The sequence below is a fragment of the Dysidea avara genome, chromosome 3 (assembly GCF_963678975.1).
Source record: "Dysidea avara chromosome 3, odDysAvar1.4, whole genome shotgun sequence".
Taxonomy (NCBI): Eukaryota; Metazoa; Porifera; class Demospongiae; order Dictyoceratida; family Dysideidae; genus Dysidea; species Dysidea avara.
The window spans coordinates 43,762,136-43,772,189 of NC_089274.1; the positions used below are offsets into that span (position 1 = coordinate 43,762,136).

At 38.1% G+C, this 10,054-nt stretch overlaps 1 protein-coding gene across 5 annotated transcripts; it reads left to right on the plus strand.

Moving 5' to 3' along the window:
* Nucleotides 1–182: 182 nt before the first annotated feature.
* LOC136251143 (TNF receptor-associated factor 3-like) lies at nucleotides 183–5,489 on the plus strand. Of its 5 annotated transcripts, XM_066043530.1 has the most exons (8): nucleotides 288–392; nucleotides 980–1,166; nucleotides 1,395–1,457; nucleotides 1,819–1,923; nucleotides 1,979–2,146; nucleotides 3,558–3,629; nucleotides 3,682–3,750; nucleotides 4,077–5,489. In XM_066043530.1, exons 2-8 carry the CDS (start codon nucleotides 1,128–1,130, stop codon nucleotides 5,169–5,171), a joined length of 1,611 nt encoding a protein of 536 aa, XP_065899602.1. In that variant the 5' UTR covers nucleotides 288–392; nucleotides 980–1,127; the 3' UTR covers nucleotides 5,172–5,489. The 5 variants fall into 5 exon arrangements, with proteins under 5 accessions (XP_065899600.1, XP_065899601.1, XP_065899602.1 ...); XM_066043528.1 differs by lacking the exon at nucleotides 980–1,166 and having other exon boundaries at nucleotides 183–392; nucleotides 1,421–1,457; XM_066043529.1 differs by lacking the exon at nucleotides 980–1,166 and having other exon boundaries at nucleotides 183–392; nucleotides 1,424–1,457.
* Nucleotides 5,490–10,054: the final 4,565 nt, after the last annotated feature.

Here is a 10,054-nt window from a genome sequence, read left to right on the forward strand (position 1 = left end):
CCAGTAACTTATTTATACCAGCGCTACTCTATCTTTTAGCACGATTCCTTCGTATTAGCATTAAAAAAAATTCGTAGGCGGATGCGTTATTTTGATGATGTAACAAAGTGTCACGCCTTGGCGCACACATGATCCGGCTATAATTAGAAATCTCCAGTAAATTCTTATGGTTTTATTATAAATATAACAGAATTTTGGAGAGTGCAAATTCGAATTAACAAGTGCAAGATAAATACCGATAATACTATGCCTGGACACAAACTCTACTTGCAATATGGAGAAATCCACGAGGGACTGAAATGTACATATTGTCGACTGGTGTTAAAGGATCCCATACAAACTAGTGAGACTGGACAACGATACTGTCAGGAGTGCTTTAAAGATGCAGCAAGGTCAGAAGTGTGAACTATTACAATGAATGCTATACATGCCGAAGCGATAGCTATAGTCGTGCGGATCTCACCCCTGCCTTCTCATGAGCGGCAATGGACTGGCAGTCTAGGAAACTCGGCGGTAGCAACTGCATCTAGCTAGCCATAGAATTTACGATTATCTATGATTTTACTTTAGAGGCGCGCAGCCAAGTCGGTACGCGGTTTTCCCTCGGGTTTTCCGGATCCATGCACGCATATGTAAATTCACCAAGGTTTTTCGTTCTGCCATTTTGCATTTACAGTAGCTATATAACTTCTTGCAGTTTGTTTTTGTTATTTGTGTTATGTAAATATTTATTTTTTGTAGTTTGTGTTGTGTGTCGTGTAAATGTTGTATTATTTGTTTGGGGGCGTTCTTATAGGCCCTTTAGCCTTTTACTCTCCCCTATGAATTTTCACAAATTAATAAAAATCTAAATCAAATCATGTATCCACCATATACTGCCTGTAAGGAGAGTGCACGCTAGCTCTCCTGCTGCAGTCACGACTTGCATTGCTAACACTCAGGATCATGTTAGTTTGTCAATTATAGCTTGTGATTGTAGGACTTAATGTTGGGGATGTCATTGATGGATAACAACTGATGTACTTGACATAGCTAGCTAAAGCTTAAGATAATCTTACCTGGAAGTTTACCTAAGTGATCAACTGTGACATCAACTGACGTCACATGCATTCATTGTAATGTAAACTATGGTCAAGTGTAATTTACTTAGATGGTGTAAATTATTATACTGTACTTTGTATCTCTATGACAGCAGAGATTATTCTACTGTACTTTGTATCTCTATGACAGCAGAGATTATTATACTGTACTTTGTATCTCTATGACAGCAGAGATTATTCTACTGTACTTTGTATCTCTATGACAGCAGAGATTATTATACTGTACTTTGTATCTCTATGACAGCAGAGATTATTATACTGTACTTTGTATCTCTATGACAGCAGAGATTATTCTACTGTACTTTGTATCTCTATGACAGCAGAGATTATTCTACTGGAGTGGAGATACACAACAAAGTAAGTAACATCTAACAATTAGCTATATACTTCAGTGTCAAATATAATCAGGGGGTAAGCTATATAGTCTGAATTTTTTTTTCTTTCATGAGCTTTAGAACTTGAAAGAAATTATTGCCATGCATAGTCTTGTGCAGAGTGCATGCATGTTGCTAGCTTGAAATCTTCCTGTTATACCTACAGCAGGAACTCATTAATGTAATGAGACCAATGATACCATTAATTGAGCTATAAACGACATCATAGCTATGTTTTTGCTTGATGTGGCCAGTACTAATTTGAAATACAAATTTAGGTTTGGTTCACCCCCTGAAATTCATATCATACATGTACATCATTTAACTAAACATTGTTTCATTAGCCATGGCCTGATCATGCCATCGCGAGAGAAATCAATAGATTACTAGTGAAGTGTCACAACCATGAAATGGGATGTGAATGGAAAGGATTGTTTAAAGATCTCAATGTGAGTTGGTCCATTTTCTGTCAACAGATAACCTTACACAATTCCACTATTACAGGATCAACACTTGTCAAGTTGTCAGTACATCACAGTGGAGTGTAGGAACACTGGATGTGGTGATAGAGTATTACTGTCTAAACTAGAAGATCACTTGAAGAATGAGTGCCTACATAGACTAGTGGAGTGTAAGGACTGTGGAACAACACTACATTTTAAGGATTTGGAGGTATGATGTAATGTATAGAATGTCCCTAATAATCTAAACCTTCATTGTGTGAATTTCTATTCACTCTTATTACGTCATATAAGCTTCTTTGTTAGAAATTATGTTTTGTTAGCTGTTTAGTGGGAGTGTACTGCATACTCACGTTATACAATTTGTACTATGAATTTGTGCTACACTGGTGGCTACTAATGTACTAAATGAATGGGTTCATTTATCTTGTATGGTGACGTTGTGATTGACTATAAAGCAGTGGTTACGTTAAATAGAACATATGTGACCTGAATTACCTTTTAGGCACAATTACATTCTTAGGTAAATGGTATTTTAAAATGGTATTAACCAGCAATACATGGGTGGAATTTCCATAAAGATGGAGACATTTACAGATCATCTAGAGTATAAGAGACAGCATCTACAATTTCCCACCAATTTGATAGGTTTCATTTTCATGAGTGTTCAGCTGGATCACAAGTCCTCACAAAGGGGCGGAGGTGGGGGTGGTAGGGTGGACAACACCTCAGGTTCAAAATAGGTATGGGTCCTAATAGCAAACTCTAGGCCTGACTATACACACCCCTGGGAGCTCTAGATAGGGACCCACCAATTATGCTCATTATTTTACCTATTATGTTATGCTGCACTGCTCAAAATTTTTCCTATTATGCTTAAATTAATGCTCAATATTTACCTATTATGCTCAAATTATGCTCAATATTTATACCTCAATTCCCATGTTTTTCTAGTAAATTTGCACTTTATGGGAAAACAGTAAGTTTCTGAAGCATAGACTCTGAATCTTTGCTTGTCAAAATGCATGTCACAGAAAAGATCGATATACTCTAATAGAACAGTCAGATGTCTGATTATTCTCTGACTGTTCTATTAGAGTATATCAATCTTTTTCTGTGATATGTACTTAGTAAGCAAGAATTTATGGTAATGCACAAGTGTTCTGCCTATTATGCTAGCATTATGCTCAATGCTTTTAAGCACCTATTATGCTCATTATTATGCCAGCATAATCGGCGGGTCCCTAGCTCTAGATGGACTGATGGTATATTTCATGTTTGTATAGCTTTGTGTAACACTCCAAGCCAATAACATTGGGGCCTCTAGAGTGATGTATGGGCCTTGACACACCTACAGAAGTCTGTCTCTAGTAAACAGACCTGGCAATGTTAAATGTGAAAATTTTTAGTCAGCATGGAGCCATCTCATGCTGCATGTGCCCAAAAGGTAGGTTTTCCAAAGTCAGGTCACATTATATAGTGGCATCATGCTAAACCCTGCTTTGGAATTATGTAGATTAGCTACAAATCAGCCTGGAAAGTATATAGCTATGGGAGGGATTTTCACTGTGACAGTTACTGAAAGTCTTTACATGTCTATATATATTGTATATATTTTGTAGGAACATGGAGACAATTGTCCTAATGCTCTGAGAAAGTGTAATCAATGCCAACAAGAGATGCTAGCAATTAAGGTAATATTATCTCTAAGTACTGCTGTATTGATATTATTTTGTTGCTGTTTAGCTTAATGATCATCAGATGAATGAATGTACCTGGATCAAGTGCCCTTGTAGTGATGAAGCATTATTTGAGGTGTGTGCGTGTGTGTAGCTATAGTGATAAACTATGGCCTTTAATTTTACTACTGTATGTTGCTGCTTACATGCGTAGCAAAGTAGCTTTGTAGTACGTATAACTAGATATGTATATAGTTAGAGAACAGATAATTATACTTTTGCATGAGGTTGTCAATTTGTAGACATGTTTATAGTGAAAATCATTTCAGAGAGAAATGTAACACCTGGCAAACATGTAATTGACCATCCTGGGTAATACTATTGTATCTATGATGAAGACAATGGTTACATTATTTTATGTGTTCTCGTAAATACATGTACATAATTTTATGATTGCATTAGGCGAATAGCAAGGAATACTTTGAGCACCTGCAGAACACCAACAAGTTAGCCAGTCACCTACAACCATTACTGGTCCAGTTCTCCAAGATGAGTCAGTCAGTAGAGAAGATGACCAATGATTACCAGCTGGTCACCAGTAGAATTGAACTACTAGAGACTAAGTGTGATGATCTGGAGAGGAAGAATGAAGAACTACAGAAGGACAACAATGAGTTGTGCAAAACAATCACTACATTGACAACAAGAGTGGAAGAGAAGGAAAACAAATTGGGAAAAGTGGTCAAATCTCAAGTTGGTAACATTGTATGTGTCACTGATGATAGGCTCTCTACTTTGGAACAAAATTATGGCAAACTGATTAGTGAGATTATCACTTTCAAGAGCTCCATGACTCAAAGCTGTGCTCAAATTGAAGCGTTCAATGGTGAAATTGAGCAAATGAAACAAGATTATTCGTCATATGCATCAAAGGGCAATGAAATGGTCCCATACAACGACAACAGCTCTTATCCACTGGATTATATCAAACAAGTTGAGGAAAAGGTGTTGGAAGTTGAACGAACTGTGAATGTCCTGAATGTCCATCATTCAGAATTAGAGTTACAATTACAAGCATCTCTTGCCAGTACACACAATGGAGCTTTTCTCTGGCGTATACCAGAAATGAGGAGGAGAATTCGTGATGCTAAAATTGGTCGAATCACCAGCATCTACTCACCACCATTCTACACAGGAAGAAATGGTTACAAGATGTGCATCAGAGCTTATCTTAATGGTGATGGGACTGGAGAAGGAACACATCTTTCAATTTTCTTTGTTTTGATGAGGGGCGAGTATGATCCATTACTTCAGTGGCCCTTTGAGCACAAAGTGAGCTTGATTCTTGTTGATCAGGATCAAAAGAAGCATTTGGTGCAGACATTCAAACCCAACATACAATCAAGCAGTTTCCAGAGGCCAAAATCAGATATGAATGTTGCCAGTGGTTGTCCAGAGTTTGCCAAGTTGTTAATCCTTGATAATCCAAGTTACGTCAAAGATGATGTGATGTATATTAAAGTTGTTGTGGACACTTCAAAGATACTGCATCCATAAATAATATCTGTACCCATTGGCTTCTGCACATTTATTGTAATAGTACATAAAATTTTAACCCACATGTAAATAATCAGCAACGTCTGTGTTCCATTGATTAAAGTTTTGTAGATAGCTACAAACAAATCATGTAAATTTAGTTGTACATATTATCACATTTTAGACTCACATTATTGTTGTACTCATGCAGAAACTTTCATTTCATCAAAATTACATCAGTTATAATATCCACACATGTATAATTTTACACATCAATGACTAGTCCATACATTTTTCATGTATGCATGAGCATATGAAAACTAATATTCTGAATCTGAATGACTAAAATGGACTAAATGTTTAATCTGCCAGCAAATAATTAGGATATAGAGTCTAATCTATTACATTATATGTATGGTGTGGTTTTAAATCAACGACGTCAGAGTAGGTGCGGTGCGACCAGTGAGGTCAGGCACTTTTTGGCTGAAATTTTGAAAACTTTCAAACTTGATAGAGCTAAAACTAGTGAACATGGAATACTTAGCATATATTTAATGGTAACAACTGACAGAAACAACACTTATCTAGCCTGTTTTTCACTCATAACATTTTCATGTCGACCATGTCCGTATTAAGCGCCTCTAAAATAATTATTGATATGTTTAGATTTGACTTTGTTTCTACTTTGGAACAATATTTACAGTTTATCTATTACTAATAAGGCTCAAATGGTAAAATTTTAAATGTTAAACAGGTACTTTTTGATCATGCACTGACCAGCTTTATCATTGAACAGACAATGAACACTTGTCGGGCCAGCTAGTTAGACCTTTCACACAGCAGCTACTCTAGCCCAAAACTCCCTCCAGATAACATCTCAGTATGCGTAGTTTCAAAATTTTCTTAGGGGCATGCCCCCCCCCAAGCCCCCTAGACCAAGCCTTACCACTTTCACTTTTACTCTGACACCACTGTTTTAAATCATATGGTAATATACTCAATTATTCAAACCCCTTGGGACCGGGGGTGGTCCATCACAGTCTGTATCTCTGAAACTGTGTATAAATAACCATCAAGAAAAGTTTTTTTTATCAGTATTATCAACTACCCTAATAGAACAGTCACTACTATAATAGAGTAGTAATTTCCGTAGTTCAGTTAACCGAGAATCCGGATATGTAGGGTCCAGATAACTGAGGTTCCACTGTATAAAGCTAGAACAGTTTTTCAACCATTCATTGCAGGTTGTAGCAGAATGAAGATATTCTATTGTATTTATGTACACATAGAGTCGATATAATCTATAAGGTGTAAGTTTCTATCTAACTGTAACCATTACACAAATGAGTGTATTTCCCATGAGCACCATTAAGAGTCCATATCAGGGGTGGTGGAGTAGGTCATGATCAAAGACTGAGGACTGTGAGGCAGGGCCGCTCACGGGGGAGGGGGGAGGGCCCAACTGGGGCATTTTGCCCCAGGCCAGGGGCCACAGACCCCATAAAGGGCCCCTTGAAATTTTTTTATACTCAATTTTTTTATTATTAATGAACACGTTTTAACAACACAAAAACAAAAAAAAAAAAAAACAATTGTTCTAATCAGTAAGAATACGGCTCTCCACTAAGTGTAGCTCAGTGGAGACAGCGGGCAGCTCTGTTGACTGCAGCTTTCTGCTCCCACGAATGGCCAGTACAGTGGAACGTAATAGGGAAAATGATAAAGCACAGCGCATCCAGGAGAGTGTCTGGTTGTAAGACGTATTGTGCTTCTGTGATAAAAGATCTGCCAAACGGTTGTAGAAAATAGTAGCCTCCTTGCCCAAACCACCTTGAAAAGTTGAAACTAGACATTGGGTGACCTGCAGTTCGATTCCTGGGGTTGGAGGGATTTTTTTCCTTACTTTGGCCCCTTTTCTGTTACACCTTTCCAGCTACTGTTACAGTATAAGTCATTAAGTCTAAGTCCTTGAAACTAGGTTAGGTAATCCTAAGGCTGCAGCACATGTTGTTGTAGACCTTCAGTGCTGGTCACTGTAAAGTGTTAATAATCAAGACACACTGCCGTGCGGCCCAAGAAGCCGGCGCGCCACACCGTGAGTATATTGACAGGAAGAACGAAAACGTCATTTTCACACCCTTGTATCTCGGTGATTACTTATCTGATTGGAACCAAATTTGCTACACAGTTGCCCGCCAGCCAAGGGAGTCTACATTCCAAATTTGAAGGAAATCGCTCCAGCCATTTCCGAGATACGAGCTGCCAAAGTTTAGTTTTTTTTTCTTCGTTTTTTTTTTTCTTTTTCTTCTTCTTCGTCTTTTCGCACACTTGCAAAAATTGCTATAACAAGCAAACGCGTGCTCCGATCGCCTTGAAATTTGGCACACAGAAAGGGAGTCCAAAGGCGAATCCTAGCATCAACTTTGGTACAAATCCAATGAATGGTTCAGGAGTTATGACCGATTATTCGCGTAAAACAAGATCGATTTGTTGTCACGCCTACAGGGTAAACCGCTTCATGGAATGAGTTGAAAATTGCTATGTAGATGGATTAACCATCGTAGGAGTGCCTTTTGGTGGTTTGAAACGAATCGAGATAAAGACCACGGAGATATGACACAAAACCCAACCTGTGTCACAATTACGCGATCGATTTTTATGAATAAAAAAGTATTAGTTTTCACGCCTACTAGGCAAACCGCTTAGAGCAATGAGCTGAAAATCGGTGTATAGCTGGAATAATCTTCATAGAAAGTCCTTGCAGTAGTACAGTAGAATCGGATTACAAACCACTGAGTTATGATTCGAAAGCCAACTCCATGTAGCAAATGCGAGATCGAGATACTCTAATAGAACAGTCACCCTAATAGAGCATTCGGCTAATTTATTTACTCCATTATAGAATTTTATTACATCACAAGTTATTCTGTAGGGAGTTCAGCTGCAAACAGTTAATCTTATAGACAGTTCAGCAAGAAGACAGTCACCATGTGGAGAGTTAAGCAAATATACCACTATAGAGATTCAGAACATTACAAGTCACACTGAAGAAAGTTCAGCTATAAACAAGTCATGCACTGTGTAGAGAATTCAGCTACAATTAAGTCACTCTCTAGAGAATTCAGTTACACAGAATTCAGCTACACACAAGTCACTGTGGAGAGAGTTCAGCTACAAACAAATTACCCTTTAGAGTGATCAGTTACAAACAAAACACTTTGCAGGGTGTTCAACTGCAACAAATCAATTACCTTTAGAGCGATCAGCAATGAACAAATCAACACAAATCTACCTGTAGAGAGATCAGCTAGAAACAAATCACCCTGAAGAGAGTTCAGCTACAAAAAATCACCCTGTAGAGACATCAGCTAGAAACTAGACACAATGTAAGGAGTCAGCTACAAGCAATCACCCTGTAGAGAGTTCAGCTAAAACAAATCAATCTGCAGAGAGATCAGCTACAAACAAATCACCTTATAGAGAGTTCAGCTACAAACAGATTACCTGTAGAGAGATCGGCTACAAACAAATCAACCTGCAGAGAGATCAGCTATATACACACAAATCAACTTTTACAGAGATCAGCTACAAACAAATCACCCTGTAGAGAGATCAGATACAAACTACACACAATGTAAGGAGTTCAGCTACAAACAAATCACCCTGTAGAGAGATCAGCTACAAACTAGACACAAAGTAAGGAGTTCAGCTACAAGCAAATTACCCTGTAGAGAGTTCATCTACAAACAAATCAACCTGTAGAGCAATCAGCTAGAAACAAATCACCCTGAAGAGAGGTCAGCTACAAAAAATCACCCTGTAGAGAGATCAGCTAGAAACAAATCACCCTGAAGAGAGGTCAGCTACAAAAAAATCACCCTGTAGAGAGATCAGCTACAAACAAATTGCCCTGTAGAGAGATCGGCTACAAACAAATCAACCTGCAGAGAGATCAGCAACACACAAATCAACTTGTAGAGAGTTCAGCTACAAACAAATTACCCTGTAGAGAGATCGGCTACAAACAAATCAGCCTGTAGAGAGTTCAGCTAAAACAAATCAACCTGCAGAGAGATCAACTACAAACAAATCACCTTATAGAGAGTTCAGCTACAAACAAATTACCCTATAGAGAGATCGGCTACAAACAAATCAACCTGCAGAGAGATCAACTACACACAAATCAACTTGTAGAGAGATCATTTACAAACAAATCACCCTGTAGAGAGATCAGCTAGAAACTACACACAATGTAAGGAGTTCAGCTACAAATAAATCACCTTATAGAGAGTTCAGCTACAAACAAATCACTCTGTAGAGAGATCAGCTAGAAACTGGACACAATGTAAGGAGTTCAGCTACAAGCAAATCACCCTTTAGTGAGTTCAGCTACAAACAAATCAACCTGCAGTGAGATCACCTACAAAAAAGCACCTTGTACAGAGTTCAGCTACAAACAAATTACCCTGTAGAGAGATCGGCTACAAACAAATCAACCAGTAGAAAGATCAGCTACACGCAAATCAACTTGTAGAGAGATCAGCTACAAACAAATCACCCTGTAGAGAGATCAGCTAGAAACTAGTCACAATGCAAGGAGTTCAGCTACAAGTAAATCACCCTGTAGAGAGTTCAGCTAAAACAAATCAACCTGCAGAGAGATCAGCTACAAATGAATCACTTTATAGACAGTTCAGCTACAAACAAATTACCTTGTAGAGAGATCGGCTGCAAATTAATCAACCTGCAGAGAGATCAGCTACACACAAATCAACTTGTAGAGAGATCAGCTACAAACAAATCACCCTGTAGAGAGATCAGCTAGAAACTAGATACAATGCAAGGAGTTCAGCAACAAGCAGAATCACCCTTTAGTGAGTTTGGCTACAAACAAATCAACCTAC

What these genes read in the sequence shown, in the direction of transcription:
- LOC136251143 (XM_066043528.1), top strand. Translation starts at nt 247, where the DNA reads ATGCCTGGACACAAACTCTACTTGCAATATGGAGAAATCCACGAGGGA. An exon ending in GATTGTTTAAAGATCTCAAT is followed by an intron (nt 1,924 to 1,978) that starts GTGAGTTGGTCC and finishes CCACTATTACAG; the next exon opens with GATCAACACTTGTCAAGTTG. An exon ending in GTGATGAAGCATTATTTGAG is followed by an intron (nt 3,751 to 4,076) that starts GTGTGTGCGTGT and finishes TGATTGCATTAG; the next exon opens with GCGAATAGCAAGGAATACTT.